The 18,008-nt window shown below is 48.4% G+C and overlaps 1 protein-coding gene across 1 annotated transcript in view; it reads left to right on the top strand.

The window, feature by feature from the left end:
* LOC142774772 (protein O-mannosyl-transferase TMTC1-like) overlaps positions 1-18,008 on the top strand; it is a 64,054-nt gene that overhangs the window by 11,925 nt on the left and 34,121 nt on the right. Inside the window, exons 3-4 of the mRNA XM_075875806.1 lie at positions 896-1,105; positions 2,218-2,296. Coding sequence (XP_075731921.1) covers positions 896-1,105; positions 2,218-2,296 — 289 coding nt within the window. The remainder of the gene's footprint in view (positions 1-895; positions 1,106-2,217; positions 2,297-18,008) is intronic.

Below are 18,008 nucleotides of genomic sequence, written 5' to 3'. Positions count from 1 at the left end.
AATTCATTTTGAAGTTCGAAGTTTGAAGTTTGAAGTTAATTTTATTTCTATTTGATACAGAAAGAGGAGTAAGAGCTAAAGGCCGTATTGCCTGACAGAGGCTCTCACTTCCATGCGCATTCGGCATGCGTGTACATGTTTGCATGCGATGCCAGTATACAAACAATAAAGCAACCAGAAAAATCAAAACATGCATATACATAATTGTCACTGCAAATAAAGCATTACACGTAGACATCATACATGAAAACTCTTCATGAAAACAAACATATCATACAGACACTCAAAGAATATATACCTATTCGCATTAAGCTATGAATTTTCAAATTGTAGCACAAACTGTATATGCGGTACACGTAGAAAATTAGACAGATATATTTTATTGATAAGTTATCGTGGAATGTAACAGAAAGTTCTCAGATATAGCTTTCATATATTGTGTCTGCTTACGTTTTCTTTTCTAGTGTAAATAGGGTAGTTTCGGCGTTTTATTGTCTTTCTGAACTTAGCTACGCGATTCTCAATTTCGCACTGCTAAAACACTCTCCACAGGGCATGCTGCTCTTTTCATGCCATGTTGGTAGTGAAGCCAGTGAAGCTACATATTTTGCATTTTTCATTCTGTCATCCTCTTCCCCCCCTCCCCCCCCCCCGATTAGTAAATGTTCGCTTTCCTACAAATGTACCTACCTGGGGAAAATAAACCAAATCTTAAATCTCATAGGTTAGCTGGTTTAGTTGTCCCACAAACTTCTACTCACAATTTGCATGTAGACAGCGTGCTGTTAACAAAATGTTTTGAAATACTCGTGTTGTTCTCGCAAACAGATATGATAAGGCAGAATATGAGGCAGTTTAGAGAAGTGCACTGTATTTTATTTTTTCACCGCAACAGCTGCCAACTTTCTCGTGATGTCCAAGGGAGTAATGGACAGTCGAAGTGGCTCGCAGCTAGTGGTCTACTATCCTTATGTGCGCTGCTTTCCAAAGAGCAAGGCATCACAGTTCTGCCGCTGTGCATGGCTCTCAGGATAAGCACATTAATGCGTGAATCTATGCACCCAGGAAAAGAGATGCGACGCCGCAAAGCTGAATGCTGGACGCGGTAAGTTCTTTCACTATTTACAGTTTCTTGTACTGTAACACTTCATGATACTTTCTTTACCGTATATAGCGCACTGTGATTACTCATTGGTCATTTCCTACGCTCAAGCATGCAACCTTAATTACGGTATTCATAGCTTCACGAAAGTCTGTACAAATCATTCGCTGCTCCTTAACTATTTCGTGCATTCAATCTAGTGTTCAGAGTTCACTTCGAATTGACTGAAAAAAAAATGTTTACGTATGAGATGACAGAAAAAACCTTCATAAGAATGCATTAGTGTTAGTGGGGTTCCAATTTGGAACTTAATCAAACAGTGCATCAGAGAACGTTTGGAAAAGACAGCAAGGTGAGACTAATTGACAAGGTCATTGATTGATTGATTGATTGAGTGATTGATTGATTGATTGATTGATATGTGGGATTTAACGTTCTAAAACCACCATATGATTATGAGAGACGCCGTAGTGGAGGGCTCCGGAAATTTTGACCACCTGGGGTTCTTTAACGTGCGCCCAAATCTGAGCACACGGGCCTACAACGTTTCCGCCTTTATCGGAAACGCAGCCGCCGCAGCCGCGATTTAATCCTGCGACCTGTGGGTCAGCAGCCGAGCACCTTAGCCACTAGACCACCGCGGCGGGGCGATCGACGAGGTCGTTCTCTCTTTTGTCCTATCTGATTCACTGCCTGATTAAGCTTTATCACAAAGCTTAGCATAATGTTTTCAGTGCCGTTTTCGCACTGTGGTAGCTATATTCTTGGGCAACAGAAGACAACCCTCGTGTTGATGTAGCTTTGTTTCAGAGTTGTAAAAACAGATTAGTTGCCTTTGTTTCATACTGAACAGGCAGGCCTAAACTTCTGGTTGGCAGATTTTGCAGCCTCATCATTTATGGAGATAAATCGCGTTTCCGTCAAACCCTCGACTTCAAGGCAAGTCATAGTACTTCCAATCGAAGTAGATATAATTGGTGATGTCAAGCAGTGTTGTTCAATTGTACTACACCAGCGCCATTGAGCGTATCTTTGAGAAAGTGCAAGACATGTACATATAAAGTTTAACGACCACACTTTCGAAACCTGAAAAAGTACGTGTAATTTACTTTCAGGCCAGTCTGCAGGTACTGCATACGAGGTATTGCCTACCGATGCATCACCGATTCAGAGCTTGTGGCTCTCACGACACTGGTAAGTGATCTATTGCTTCACATTTACCTGCGTGGTATAAAATTTCTCAACGTAGATATCCGGACATCTGTAATTATGTGGTAACTATCAAACTAGCCTGAGACATTTTAAAGTGTTCGACGAAGGACCATTACGCTTTTCTTGCCTTACACTTGAAAAACGTGAAAAGTTTTATCTATATTTACAACTGACATATCCAATGAAGTGCTGAAGGTTATAGGTCAAGTGAAGCATACCCATATTACTTGTGCCTATAACTAGTTCGTGCGTAGAGTGGTGTACTTGCAGCTATGGTGCAGAAAAATATGTAGTATAAACGTGTGCACGCGAGCACTGCTAGACAATACGAAGAAGATGAAACCATGAACGGCGTTTGGTCTTGTTTCCTTGCCGATCGATAGGTTTCTTTACTGTGTGGTGCCGAAACCGGGGACCACAGTGGGACGGCAAGAAAAAAGAGATCGAGCAACACCAGCTATCAGCGTTTCGAAATCTACCTCACGTAAAGTATGAAAGTGGCGTACACAGCCTCCGGCCACTTTACGATACCAGTCAGCTCAACGTATGCTATCTCACTGCACTAAACGTACCAACGGTCACTTTTTCTTAATTGCTCATTGACATTCTACGAGAATCTTCGCCACATGATATCGTACTGGCGTGCACATGAGCAAAGCGCGGCCACGTTTTAAGACACGAGCCTTCTATGAATGCCTTAGACGCAGCACTAACAGCTGCAACCTCTAATTCCAAATTGAAAGAGCTGCTTACCTTCACACGCATTGAAACAGATATAAAGCCGGATCAGTGCCAGCCATTTTCAGAATTACCTCTCATTGACTACACTCTTAGTCATCATAAAGGTCAAGCCGGCAGCACTGCTTCGGTACCGGACAGCACATCAAACAGCTGGAGCTAGTGTTTTTTCTGCAAATCGAAAAAAAAAACACGGCACACGCACCTGTGATGTGAGCCTCTCGCTCGACTATAAGAAAGGAATACTGACGAAAGAAAACCGCTGCTATCAATGCACGTCCCGAGGCCATCAGGCACGTTCTTTCTACGTCAAACTTACGTGCTCAGCTTGTCACAGAAGGCGCACATCGAGTAAGTGGGACCCTCACTGCGTAAGTAAATTGGCTACAGTAGAAACGTCGTTACAAGCAGAGGTTTCAGGATGCACGAGAGGGACGTCACACTCAGTGATGCTATGCGACAAGAATTCTTCAAGTGGTTGCGCGAAGACAGACATAGGAGTACACCGGAAGATCTTTCACGCCTCTGTCGTCAACGGTTACAGATGCAGCTACATCCGGAAGATTCTCGTTGGAGGAAGCTAGAGATCATACATCACTGAAGTTCTAGCTGAAAAAAAATGCAACTCAATCTGCTGGGAAAAACTAGATCTTTATTTATAACACGTTCGACATCGTTTCTCCTACTTCTGCGGGGGAACGAAATATTTTTTTAAGTTCTCTTGCGTAGCCTACACCATTCTCCAAGACACACCATTCGGGTTATTGTCGTACCGTTTATCTGTGACGACATTACTTTCCCGACTTGCCATAGCTAACACAGAAGTCGCGTCACAAAGAAAAAGGTATTGCTGATAAAAATAACTCAACTGAGGTGGAGACTGTGACTTGCATCAGTTTGTTGATTTGAGCTGACCATCTGTGGATAATGATTACACGAGAAAAATGAGAAGCAAGGATATTACAGGATTTTTGACAATAACACGGCACTTGGCTGGACAATTAATGCAAAGGCCCAGTCATTAAAGTAACTATCTCAGTGATTTGATTTCATATGTGGGGCTCAACGTCCCAAACCCACCAAATAAGGATGAAAGACGCTGTAGTGGACGGCTCCGGAAATTTAGAAAACCAGAAATTCTTTAACGTGCACCCAAATCTGAGCACACGGGCCTATAGCCTTTTCGCCTCCACTGAAAATGCAGCTGCCGTAGCCAGGATTCAATTCCGTTACCTGCAGGTCAACAGCCGAGTACCTTAGGCACTAGACCACCGAGGTGGGAAAAGTACCACTTTTGACGGTAACACTAAACCCGTAGTTTGTGTACTAAGAGTCGAAACGATAAGCGTCAATGAATCAACATCACGCATTTCTCAATAATTCTGGCAGCTTGTTGCAGTGGGCATCAGAGATTCTGGAGAACGACACTGATAATAGCTCACTGCAGGCATCCGAAAAATGACCTGCACAGAAAAAGTGTCACAATTTTGCCAAAAGCGCAAAGCAATGGATGCCATAGCAACACATTGAAATGTTTTACGAAGCAAGGCTAGCATTTTCAGGAGCAATATTATTTGTAGTAAACATGCGCTTGCCAAGTAACCAAGTTTTTTGTGGCGTGGTCACAGTAGATGATAACAACAAGAACCATGCGTAGTGACGGCGTTGGTGAGGAGCGCCTCCCGTGGGGAGCGCATGCTGCCGCTATGGGCCGTACGTCGCGTGTCCCTGCTGGTGGCAGTTTGTTAGGTGCCGAGCGCATCTATATGGCCACTCCTGGTACACGTTTGGCACCGTTGTTTCGTGTTGATCAAGGTGGACGATTGAACCAGTTGGTGATACATAATCTAAGAGTACTACGCGATAGAAAACACGGATGGTAAAAAGACGCTTGTCCTTGTATTTTTTCCCGTCCGTGTTTTCTACCGTGCAGTACTCTTACTTCGTGTTGATGATTATTACTGAGGGGAACACTCACTGTCGCTGTCGCTGTTGACACTTATTACTGAGGGGAACAGTGCAAAAATCGGGACGGCGAACGATTAAACACACGACACAGCGCTTGTGTCGTGTGTTCAAATTTTCTCCATCCCGTTGTTTTGCGCTGTTTTTCTCGGTATCATGTACCAACTCGCCCTTCAAGAAAAGCCCTTCTGCAACATCTACTTTCATACTTATACCCTTGCGGCAACACCGAAGTTATTCCTCTGCATATAAGCCCTATATATATATATATATATATATATATATATATATATATATATATATTGTGGGCATTTGTTACTCACATCGTCCCCATCCCTGCATGATCACAATCACCATCATCCGCTTGTCTTTTTGTCCTCATTGCCACTCTGGGTCATCATCATCGTCATGGTCTGTGTACTAGCTCTGCCCGTTCGTTTTGCGAGGTCTTTTCTCAATTAAACGCCGTCGCAACCAAGACTACCTAGACTTCATACGTGGTGGAGGTGGATTTTCGGTCCTCTTACCTCCCGCAGCCCGCTCTACCCGCTGGAGCTTCGTTCAGGCCGCCGATTGCGCCCACTGTCAGGCAGCATGTCCCCGACCGAGCCTACCGGAGCTGATGCCATCAACCACGCATCGACGCAAGCTGCCCCACCTATTTACATACACGGAAATCAGCGGGAACCCCCGCTCTTCGCTGGTCTTCGTGGAGAAGACGTAGAAGACTGGCTCGACAACTACGACCACGTAAGTGTCGCTAATCGGTGGGACGAGGCCACCAAACTGCGTTACGTCCCTTTTTATTTGACCGGAGTCACAAAGACATGGTATTTTAATCACGTCATTGACCTACCCGACTGGGCTATCTTCCAGCAGCAGCTGCGACACGTTTTTGGGACCCCGGACATTCGATGCGCCGTCGCGAAGAGGACACTTGATGCTCGCCGACAACATCCCGGTGAATCATACACTTCATACATCGAGGATGTCCTCGCACTGTGCCGGCGTGTCAATCAACCATGCCGGAATCAAAGTGCGCCACATATTGAAAGGCATTGGGCCTGTTCCCTTTAATGCACTTGCTGTGCAAAACCCAGCTACCATCGCTGATGTCGTGATGACATGCCAGCGCCTTGATACGCTGGACTCTGTTCGGCTCCAACCGGACATTGACGACCACCACTCTACGTCTCATGGCCACCTGCGTGACCTCATCCGGGACATTATACGTGAAGAATTGCGGCCTATCTCCACGGCCGTCACTTCACAATCGTTACGGACCACCATGCCTTATGCTGGCTTTCTACACTGAAGAACTTGTCCGGACTCTGGGTCGGTGGATACTACGCTTGCAGGAGTACGACTTTGACATAACTTACAAGTCAGGCAGAAAACATCGAGACGCCGATGCTTTATCTCGTTGCCCGCTTCCAACTACACATATCAGCGTTGGTGAGAACTCAACCGCCACATCTACCAAAGTTCATACGCTCGCATCAATAACGCAACCCTTTTCGGACGACAATCCAACATTTATCTCCTGCCAGCGGTCCGATTCATACTGCAGACGCATGATGGACCACCTTTCGGGAGTTTCTCATCCACCAAACGCGCGACTCCGTCGTCAAGTCCTGCACTTTAAGTTGGACAATGGGGTTCTCTACCGCCACGTCTACCACCGTGACGGTCAGCGCTGGGTTCCTGTACTGCCACGCTCTCTTCGACTTCAGGTGCTCGAAGCTTCCCACGACGACTTGACTGCTGGTCATCTTGATTTAAAAAAAACTCTTGACCGCATTCGATATTGTTATTACTGGCCTGGCCTTTCTTCTAGTCTAGCTCGGTACATCGGTTCCTGCTACCCATGCCAGCATCGTAAACTCCCCACGTCTGCACCTGCTGGACCTCTACAGCCACTTCCTTGCCCTTCAATGCCTTTCGAAATTGTAGATGTTGACCTTTATGGGCCTCTCTCCGTCACATCTGCTGGCAAACAATGGATAGTGACCGCCGTTCACCACCTGACACGCTACGCTGAGACTTCTTCTGTTATTACAGGCTCAGCTGTGGAAGTTGCAGGCTTTATTCTTCACGCCATAATCGTGCGTCATGGGGCTCCTCGTGTGCTGCTTAGTGATCGCGGCAAAGTGTTCCTGTCACAAATGGTAAATGAAGTACTGCGCGCTTCTGGAGCTACTCACAAGACAGCTTCAAGTTACCACCCTCAGACAAATGGTCTCACAAAACGATTTCACCGAACCCTTGCAGACATGATAGCCGTTTACGTCCGACCCAACCACAAAAACTGAGATACCCTTTTACCATTCCTGACATTCGCTTACAACACCGCCGTTCAGCGAACAACTTGCTACTCACAGTTTTACCTCGTGTACGGACGCACCCCGACTACCTTTTTCGACGCCTCCTTCTTTAGCAGCCTTGGGAATTCATGTCAGTCTTCTAGCGAAGAATACATTTCCCGCCTGGCCCAGTCTCGCCATCAGGCTCGCATCAATACTGAAGCGAGACAGCACGAGCGGAAGATCATCTATGACGAATCCCACCGCGTGTGTCTTTCCAACCTGGTGACGAGGTGCTGCTTTTGACACCTATTCGCACTTCTGGTCTCTGTGACAAATTCCAACAACGCTTCATCGGGCCATACATTGTTTTAGAACAGACTTCGCCGGTTGATTATCGTGTGACACCACTCGTCGCCCCAACAGACCGCCGCTACCGCAGCACAGAGATTGTCCCCGTTTGTGAAATGAAACCTTTCACGCGACGTTCCCCGTCACTTTGACTTACGGCGGCCAAGGTGTCCGCTTAAAGTGGGGGGAATTAGTGTAGGCATTTGTTACTTACATCGTCCTCATCCCTGCATGATCACCATCATCCACTTGTCTCTTTGGCTTCGTTGCCACTCTGAGTCATCGTCATCGTCATCGTCTGTGTACTGGCTCTGCCCGTTCGTTTTGCGAGGTCTTTCCTCAATAAACGCTGTCGCAAGCAAGACTACCACGACTTCATACAATATATATATATATATATATATATATATATATATATATATATTTGGGGGTAATATTTCAATAGGCCAGTTAGTCTTCTTGAAGGTATGGGATATGGCACAACGGGAGCATTGTCAACAAGAATAAATATATTTATTTATCCTTGTTGGCAGACATATTCAAATATATATTTAGATAATATTTACATATATATATATATATATATATTGTCACGCAGTTTATTTACGTACAGACCTACTGGACGGCCGAGGAACGCCAACAGGCCGAAAATACAAAACAAACGCAAGCTCGGGTCGCGCGTGTGCACCAACGCTGTCGCTTGCCGTTTCTTGCTGCTTCGTCGTCGTTCGCATAGTTCCCTACATTGGCCCCCGGTGAATAGCGTAGCCAACCTGGCGACTCAAGGCGTAGTCACTATAGCTGGGTCGTAATACGGCTTCAGGCGGCTCACATGCACAATTTTTCGGCCACGACGGCGTAATTCATGAGATTGTGTCAAAGGCTCAGTCTCATAATTGACTGGTGACGTACGGGCGAAAATGCGGTAGGGCCCGTGGTATTGTGCCAGTAATTTCGACAAAAGGCCAGGAGTGCTTGGTGGAATCCAGAGCCAAACGAGAGCACCAGTCTTGAAAGTAGAGAGATGTCAGTCGGTGTCATGCCGTAGCTTCTGGTGGCCTTAGTCCTCGGTTGTCAGTGAATGGGCCAATCGTCTGCAATCTTCTGCGTGCTTCGCAACATCAGAAATTGCAGTGTACTCAGAAGAGTCTGGCGTGTATGGGAGGATAGTGTCCAGCGTGCACGATGGTTCGCATCCGTACAACAGAAAGAAAGGGGAGAACCCTGTTGTCGCGTGCGTAGCGGTGTTATACGCATACGTGACGAATGGAAGGACATTGTCCCAATTGGTCTGGTCTGAAGCTGTGTACATCGTCAACATATCACCGAGGAAGCGATTAAATCGTTCTGTGAGGCCATTCGTCTGCGGGTGAAATGCTGTCCTCATGCGATGAATCATCTTGCACTGAGCGAGCAATGCATGAATGGCGTCAGACAAGAAAACACGCCCCCAGTCACTCAAAAGTTCGCGGGGAGCACCATGGTGAAAAACAAAGTTGCGCAAGATGAAAAACGTAACTTCCCTCGCGGTTGCTGCGGGTAGTGCTGCCGTCTCCACGTAACGCGTGAGGTGGTCCACGCCAACAATTATCCACCAATTTCCAGAAGACTACGTGGGAAGTGGATACCGACGCGGTCAAACGGACGCGCTGGACAAGGCAGAGGCTGAAGTGTACCGGCAGGGCGTTGAGGTGAGACTTTACGTCGCTGGCATGCAGGAGAAGCACGTACGTACTTGCGGACAAATGTGTACATGCCACGCCAGTGGTACCGCTGACGTAGACGGTTGTACGTTTTGAGAGTGCCAGCGTGAGCGCTTTGCGGGTCGTTGTGGAAAGCAGTACAGATTTTCGAGCGCATGTGGTTGGGTATCACTAACAGCCACCTCTGACCTTCAGACGTGTATTTCTGCCAATAGAAGAGGTCGTCTCGACTAGCGAAATGTGTGGCTTGACGGCAGATAGTTTTTGAGACCAAATTAGCTAATGGATCAGTCAGAAAGACAAGGAGTTGGGAAATCCACACATCTTTGCGTTGTTCCGATGCCATGTCTGTGAAGTCGATTGGTGTTATGACAGCTGAAGAAGGTGACGAGGAGGTTGGGTCAGCCGCTAGCGGCGAGCGGGATAGCGCATCAGCGTCGGAGTGCTTGCGGCCGGATCGGTATACAACACGAATGTCGTATTCCTGTAGGCAAAACGTGCAACGACCAAGGCGCCCCGATGGGTCTTTGAGCGATGATAGCCAGCATAGAGCGTGGTGGTCCGTGACGACTTCGAAAAGGTGGCCATAAAGGTATGGGCGGAACTTCGTCAAAGCCCAGACAATTGCGAGGCACTCTTTTTCCGTGACAGAATAATTACACTCGGCTTTCCTGAGGGTTCGACTCACGTAAGCGACCCCGTATTCTTGGTATCCCCACACCCTCTTTGCAGACACCCTCTTTGCAGACGACGTGACCCAGTATAGTGAGCTAACGTGCGGCAAAAGGACACTTTTTTATGTTAAGTTGAAGGCCAGCAGAAGTGAGACACGTGAGAATAGCACGAAGGCGACCAAGGTGAGTCGAAAAGTCGCGAAAAAAAACGACGATGTCGTCTAGGTAGCAGAGGCACGTGTTCCCCTTGTAGCCGCGAAGGATGGCGTCCATCATCCGTTCGAAGGTTGCTGGGGCGTTGCAGAGTCCAAACAGCATGACGTTAAACTCATACAGCCCATCAGGTGTTACAAATGCAGTCTTCGATCGGTCAGGATCAGCCATTGGAACTTGCCAATATCCCGAGCGTAAATCTAAAGACGAGAAATGTTCTGCTCCTTGCAAGCGATGGAGAGCATCGTCGATGTATGGCAATGGGTACACAACCTTCCGATTTGTCTTATTGAGCCGGCGGTAGTCGACACAGAATAGGATAGACCCATCCCTTTTGCGCACAAGTACAACAGAGGACGACCAAGGGCTCTGCGATGGCTGGATGCCACCACGCTTGAGCATATCGTCGACTTGTTTGTTGATAATACTGCCACCAGCACGTAGGGCGTCGACAGCAAGAGCGGCTCTCAATCTGGAGGAAAAAGAAAATCGCGTGCTTTCGTATCTGCTCGAGAGCCAGCCACGACTGACGCATCGTCCCAGAGCTAGCTACCCGGTCATTCAATAAATCCCCCAGTACTTCTGACTCATCGTGACAAACTGGTGGAAGTGCTGGGTATTGGGCGTGCGTCCTCGTACGTGATGATCCTGTGTTGAGTGATGGACGTCTGGCGAATCTTTGAGCAACTTGCGAAGCAAGACCTGGTTTCGAACAAGAGCGCTCGCAGCGCAGTTTGGTTATCGGTGGTCAGATCAGGATTGATGTCAATGTTGCTCATTGATGTGTCTGCGTTATCCACTATTTCTGACGTGAGACAGTTGGTTACGTTTGCTACTTCGTGGGCAGACGCTATCGAAGTGCCACGGAAAAGGTGTCGATGCTCGTTTCTAAAGTTGGTAACGAGCAATTCAGATCGGCCGTCACGAACGTGTACTACACTTCTCGCTACACATATGCCTTGCTGCAGGAGGTGTTCTAAATTTGTCTCGGCCACCACATCGCCTTTGCTCAAACCGCAGCATGTTACGTCGACTAGAACACTGGCTCGGGCAGGAAGCGTCACGCTCTGTTCAGAAATACGGAGTACGTCGACACGCATTCCGTCATCCTGCACGTTGATTGCTCGCTGGGCTGAGAACGTGACGCGGCGCTCTTGCAGATCAATGATAGCTCCATTTTCCTGTAGAAAATCAACTCCCAAAATGACGTCGCGGGAGCATTCACGTAGAACAAGGCAGCTTGCTACGAATGTGTACCCTTGAATCTGTACTCTAGTTGTGCAGGCGCCCAGTGGAGTAACGACATGGCCACCAGCTGTCCGAATCTGCGAGTTATGCCACGGCGTGATTACTTTCTTCAGCTGCGTTGTCAGTTTCCCGCTCAGTATGGAATAGTCTGCGCCGATGTCCACTAACGCATTAACTACACAACCATCAATTGTTACTGCTATGTAGAGTGAAAGCCGGCTATCCTTTGCAGCAGCAGGTGATGTCGGACCAGTTTCTGTACGGTTATGCGTCAATAGGAGGTCTTCAACGCTTCAACGTTCAGCGACCCCGCCCCCAGAGGTCGCTTCGGCTAGTTTTCCCGGCGGGGGCTGGGAGATCATTCGGTAGAATACCGCTGGGGCGTTGATGAAAATCGCCTCGGTGATGGCGAGCGCGACTGGCGCCCAGCAGACGGTGGTGCATGCTGCTGGGAGAGGTAGGTTTGGATGACGCGTGGTCTCTGACCGTAACGGGGAGGCGGCGAGTACGCAGAGAAGCCACGAAGCCCAAGACGGCGATAAGGGCACTGGCGGTACAAGTGATCAGCTTCTCCGCAGTGAAAGCATAGAGGCCGATGATTGGGTGTGCGCCAGACATCAGACTTCCGAGGAGACGAGTGGCGATCTTCGATATACTGGACCGGTTGCACCGAACGATGGGCGACAGAAGCACCACGGACAAATGGCAGGTGCGGTGGCGTGTACGTGCGTTCGTAGTATGGTATGTGCTGCGCTGACTCGAGTGAAACTGCAGGGACAGGATAAACAAAAAATGGCGGCGATGCAGCAGGGCGTTTCAAGGCTTCCGCGTAGGTTGTCCCACGGTGGTATTCAGCAGGAGCTGACGCAGCTGTATCAGGAGGCAAGGTGTCCCGGAGGGCCTGGTGCAGCTCATCCTTGATCACAGTTGCAATAGAGCTAACCGTAGGATGAGGTGTTACACCAGCCTTTTGCAACTCTTCACGTACAATATTACGGATGAGTTCACGTAAGGAGTCATTGCTGGTCCCAGCGGCGGCGAAAATGTCAGCAGTGGACATGCCACTGACTTGCCTGTCGTATAGGTTTGATCGCTGCTGCAGCATTTTTTCCATTGTCACGGCTTCAGACAAGAACTCCGCGACCGTCTTCGGAGGGCTGCGCACGAGGCCGGCGAAAAGCTGGTCCTTGACACCGCGCATCAAGTGACGCAACTTCTTGTCCTCCGTCATTCTTCAATTTGCCCGTCGGGAGAGACGCGTCATGTCTTCGACGTACGTGGTCACAGTTTCGTTTGGCGACTGGACGCGGGCAAGAATAACTCGTTCAGCTCTTTCTTGGCGGTCAGCGCTGGTATATGTCTGCAGAAGTCTACGAGAGAATTCAGGCCACGTCGTCAGCTGCTCCTCTCGATTTTGATACCACGTGCGAGCCCCGTCTTCGAGATAGAAGTAGACACGACCCAGTTTCGCCGCGTCGTCCCACTGATTCGAGTTGGCTACGCGCTCGAAGTCCGCCAACCAGTCCTCAACGTCTTCGCGCTCCGTACCATGGAACGTCGTCGGGGCCCGTGGGCTTTCCAACGTATAGCGGTTCGACGACGTGCTTCCCGTGCCGGTTGGCAAGGTTTGTACCGTAGTGCTGGTCATGTTTGTTGACGTGGTGGGAGCAGTATCGTTGACTTCCGGAGGCGATCCCCTGATTCGGTGGCTGGTCCGATGCACGGGAGTATTGACTGGCACTGGACTCGTATTACGGCTTCCTGGGGGGGTCTGCAGCATCCGTGAGACTACCCAGCACCTTACACCAGTTTGTGACGCTCTTCCGCTGAAACTCGATATGGTCGTTGGCGTAAGGGAGCATGGGTACCTGTGTCAATGTGGTGCGTGATGTTCGCTGTGCGACCTAAAGACGGTTGAGCGCAATCGAAGGCAGAACGGAACTCTCGAAGAAGGGACAAGAGTTCCCTTCTTTGTGTCCGCGATAGCTCAGCGGCAACAGAGGGCTGGAGCTGGAAGGAGTCTGGCGCGGGCAGTGTGGCCACAGGTGGCGTCATAGCATTGAGCTGGAGGTGAGGTGGGTGTTCGGCGAACTCCAGAGGGCGCAAGAGGTCAACGCCTCGTATGTTACCCAAACATTTTCCGCGAAGTAAGGCAACTGGCGACGATAGCGAGTTCGGGACGAGCATGGCGGTAGCACCGGATTCCATGGCGAGTACGGCAAATGGCAGGTGTAGGCTACGGTGGCGGGTAAATACGTCAGACGGAGTGAGCAAAACAGTTCTGGCAGGAGCGGCCGTACAGGTCAGGGCTACAAGGGTGGATGTTCTCGGTGCTATTTCCGCGTCTGCAACAATGACAAGTTTGTAAGCTTCAGAAAGAGAATCAACCAAACAAGAGGTTGGCAGCGGTGTAAGGGCAACTTCTGCACGTGAGCAATCTATGATGGCCCGATGACGCGAAAGAAAGTCCCATTCAAGAATGACTTCATGGAAGCATGATGCCAGCACAAAAAAATTCAATGGCATAAAGTTCACCTTGGATAATGACACGTGCAGTGCACAGAGCTGTAGGCTCTATGAACTGCGAGTTGGCCGTGCGGAGCATCAGGCCCGAAAGAGGCGTTGTCACCTTTTTCAACATGCGGCATAAGGTCTCACAGAATATGGAAACGGCGGCCCCTGTGTCGATAAGCGCTTGTGCGGCGGTCCCCTCAACATTGACGTCAATAATGTTTTGCGGCGAGAAAGAAGGAGGCCTTAAGCAGTTCGAAATTTATGCAGCTGTTGCCTCCGGAGCTGCAGCGATCGATTTCCCTCTTCCGTAGCAGGTCGGCGACGCATAGGTGACAGGGAGTGTCGTCGGGGCCATGGTGACCGATGGTTGGCGTAGGGTCGAGGGCCATCAGTGGTGTACCTTGATGGCGTCCTAGACGACGACGCCATTGGCTTGCCCACGGTGTCGACTGGAGGGGAGTCTCGGCGACAGTGGCGGGCGACGTGTCCAGCGATTCCACAGGCGAAACAGACGGTTCTATTATCTGGCGTCCTCCAAGCGTCTGAGCGACGGTAAAATAGAGCTCAAGATCTCGCGTAGGGATACGGCGCAGCAACTGGGGTTGTATGCACGACATAGGGTGGCGTGGCAGGTTGAGCATATGGCATACGCTGTTGCGTAGGCCGAGCAGCGACGGCGGCGTACGTGAGAGGCGTAGTGACTGGTGGTTGGTGATGCATTGGCGGAAGGGCCTCAGCGACTTGGGTCCGAATGACGTGTTGGAGGTCTGGTACCAAAGCTTGCGCGGGCTCTTGTGTCAGTGGCAGCAGTGACAGCTGGCGCGCTACCTTTTCGCGGACGAAGTCCTTGATTGTCGAAAGCAGTGGCTGCTGATCGGTAGGATGGGCAGCTAGGTGCAAGCTTGCGAGCGTGTCCGGAGTCATGAGGGCTTGACGAGCAATTGCGCACTGCCAACGCAATTCATCGAAGCATTGACAGAGGGAAATGAGGACAGCAATTGTGAGGGAATTTCTCGCGAGCAACATATGAAAGGCGCCGTAGTCAATGCCTTTCAAAATGTGCCTGATTTTTTATTCCTCAGGCATGGTAGAGTTGATGCGGTTGCATAGATGCAACACATCTTCAATGTAGCTCGTGCAGGTCTCGCTTGGTTGCTGCGCACGGTGACGTAAACGGTGCTCGGCTTGAAGCTTGCGTGCCGCAGGTCATCCAAAGACGTCCGTAATAAGTCTTGAATGCAGACCACGTAGTAATGTCAGCTGCGTGGTTATTAAACCACAGTTGCGCGCTGTCTGCAAAGTAGAACGTGACGTAACCCAGCTTACTTGGGTCGTCCCATTTGTTACTTGCGCCAACTTTGTCGTACCTCGCCAACCAATCTTCGAAGTCCGACTCAGTGAAGCCCGTGAAGATAGGAGGGTCTCGTTGAGGATACATGGCGCCACAAGTGACATGAACGGTCGAAGGTCCCACCTGGAGAGGCGTCTCGGTGTCCATGTTCGTGTCACGTAGAGGGGGAAGCTTACGGGAGCGAAGTTCCAGGTTTGTACGGGAGTCCACACACCTCCACCAGATGTCACGCAGTTTATTTAGGTACAGACCTACTGGAAGGCCGAGGAACGCCAGAAGAGCGAGGGACGCCAACAGGCCGAAAATACAAAACAAACGCAAGCTCGGGTCGCGCATGTGCACCAACGCTATGGCTTGCCGTTTCTTGCTGCTTCGTCGTCGTTCGCATAGTTCCCTACAATATATATATATATGCAAACCGCGTCATATTTTTATTGTGCTATAAGGCTTTGTAACGCGTGAATTAAATTTGTGTGATCTGTAAAACTTCACCAATTACCCCCCTTACTCAATGCCCTGTAAAGGGCCTGTAAGGAATTTTAAATAAATAAATAAATATATATAATGAGATCGAACAGACAGTAGTGCCAAGGAATGTACAGGAGAAGTTATTACAACCAATGGAATTTAAGTAAGAAAGAAAAGTGGATGGAAAAAAAACCAGCCGTGAGCAGGAATCAAACCTACGACCTTTGAATAACGCGTTCGATGCTCTAACTACTGAGCTAGCACAGCGGCCTTTCCTCCATCCACATTTTTGGGTTTATATGTGAATTTAGAAGTAGGAGTGACAGTCAGCGCCATCTATAAGCCAAGCGACACGTGTGAAAACACTCTTTTACGCACATGTTTGGCGTCACGTAGCACGTGAACTTATTATGAGCGGGCAGCTGAATAATAGTCCCTCGTATACACCTAATGACACCAAGTCTGCCAGTACGAGACCCTCGTTTAATGAGATAAGGGAAAGAAATGTATACCTAAGGGCTCGTTTTCTCGTGTTTTAACACAATAATGATGAGATCTAACAGACAGTAATCCCAAGGAATGTACAGGGGAAGTTATTAGAACCAATGGAATGTAAGTAAGAAGAAAGAAAAGTGGATGAAAAAATAACCAGCCGTGAGCAGGAATCGAACCTACGATCTTCGAATAACGCGTTCGATGCTGTAACCACTGAGCTACCACAGCGGCTTTCCCTCCATCCACTTTTTTGGGTTTATATGTGAATTTAGATGTAGGAGTGACAGTCAGCGCCATCTATAAGCCAAGCGACGAGTGTGAAAACACTCTTTTATGGGCATGTTTGGCGTCACGTAGCGCGTGAACCTATTATGAGCGGGCAGCTGATTAATAGTCCCTCGTGTACAGCCTCGTGTATATATATATATATATATATATATATATATATATATATATATATACGTGGATGATGGTGGTGGCAACGACGGAAAAATCCAGCCAAGACTGTCCATTTAATTGCTATCGCAATACAATGGGTGTACTGTGGAACTACCTCGAATAGACAGCTCGAAACAGCCACTTGAAACAAATTAAGTTGGCATGCTCAGACGTCCCCAAAACTGGCAGATCAAGCGCTTATTCATGGAAGGATTATTGGTGCAACACGACACAGCTCCTCAGCAATGTTTCAAGTTAAGACATGCTGAAGTGGTACCTTTAATTGATCACGCTATATTTTATATGCTACATCGCAGAGTTATAGGAGAACAATCTCTGACTGCGAAGTTCAACTTATGGTCGACACATCGTCACAAGTTCAAGGCATCCCATTCATCAACGACTACCTTGATGAAAGGCTGATTCTTAATCCAAAGTTGGACGTTTCCGTCCGTGTGAACCTGAAAGCTCACGGAACATTTGAACCTACCGAAGCAGTGTACTATGAATTATCAAGTGGGATTTCTGCCAACACCTTCTGGTTGCAATTGCGCAGTAGAAATACGCCCGCTACATTGTGCTTTAATAAAGCACTCCTACCTGAAGCAGGAACAATATATTTCCAAGACATTCTGAATTGCCAACAAACTCTCCAATTGCATATTTTACTGCTCGTGACGCATCGTAAATATTTGAAGACTACTTGATACACCTTGCTAACATTGTTGGTCGAACATACTCTTCCAATCCAACTCATTCTTAAGCAAGGGGCTGGGAAAATTAAAGTTCAAAAGTAATACAACTAGGACTGTACAACTTGCGGGCGACTTCGGAGCTCCAAGTGCGCAGACTGCTTGACGTGACAGGAAGAAGCTGAGTTACCGTCAAAAGTAGCTAGATCACCGATGTATGGTGGAAAAAAAACAATGCCTACTGGTATTCATCTTTGCTCAGCATATCCTAAAGCGGCCTTCAAGCGTATCGTGTGGTGATAATCGAGGAGTCTGGCAGCTGTACAAGTTTATGTTCTCTAGTCTAGTCTCTCTGGATTTCGGTTGAGGTGGAATTATCCAAGCTTGACGATGACAACTCGAGCACGAATGTTTTTTTAGAAGACCTATACATTTTACAAGCTCTAGTTGCGACTGTGAGGTGGGAGTATTTTTAAAAAGATGTAGTAGTATAAACGTGTGCAGACGTGCACTAGCTGCTAGTGAAGAAATTGAAACCTTG

Source organism: Rhipicephalus microplus, chromosome 10 (genome assembly GCF_043290135.1).
Source record: "Rhipicephalus microplus isolate Deutch F79 chromosome 10, USDA_Rmic, whole genome shotgun sequence".
Taxonomy (NCBI): Eukaryota; Metazoa; Arthropoda; class Arachnida; order Ixodida; family Ixodidae; genus Rhipicephalus; species Rhipicephalus microplus.
This window is presented reverse-complemented; position numbering and strand designations above follow the sequence as displayed.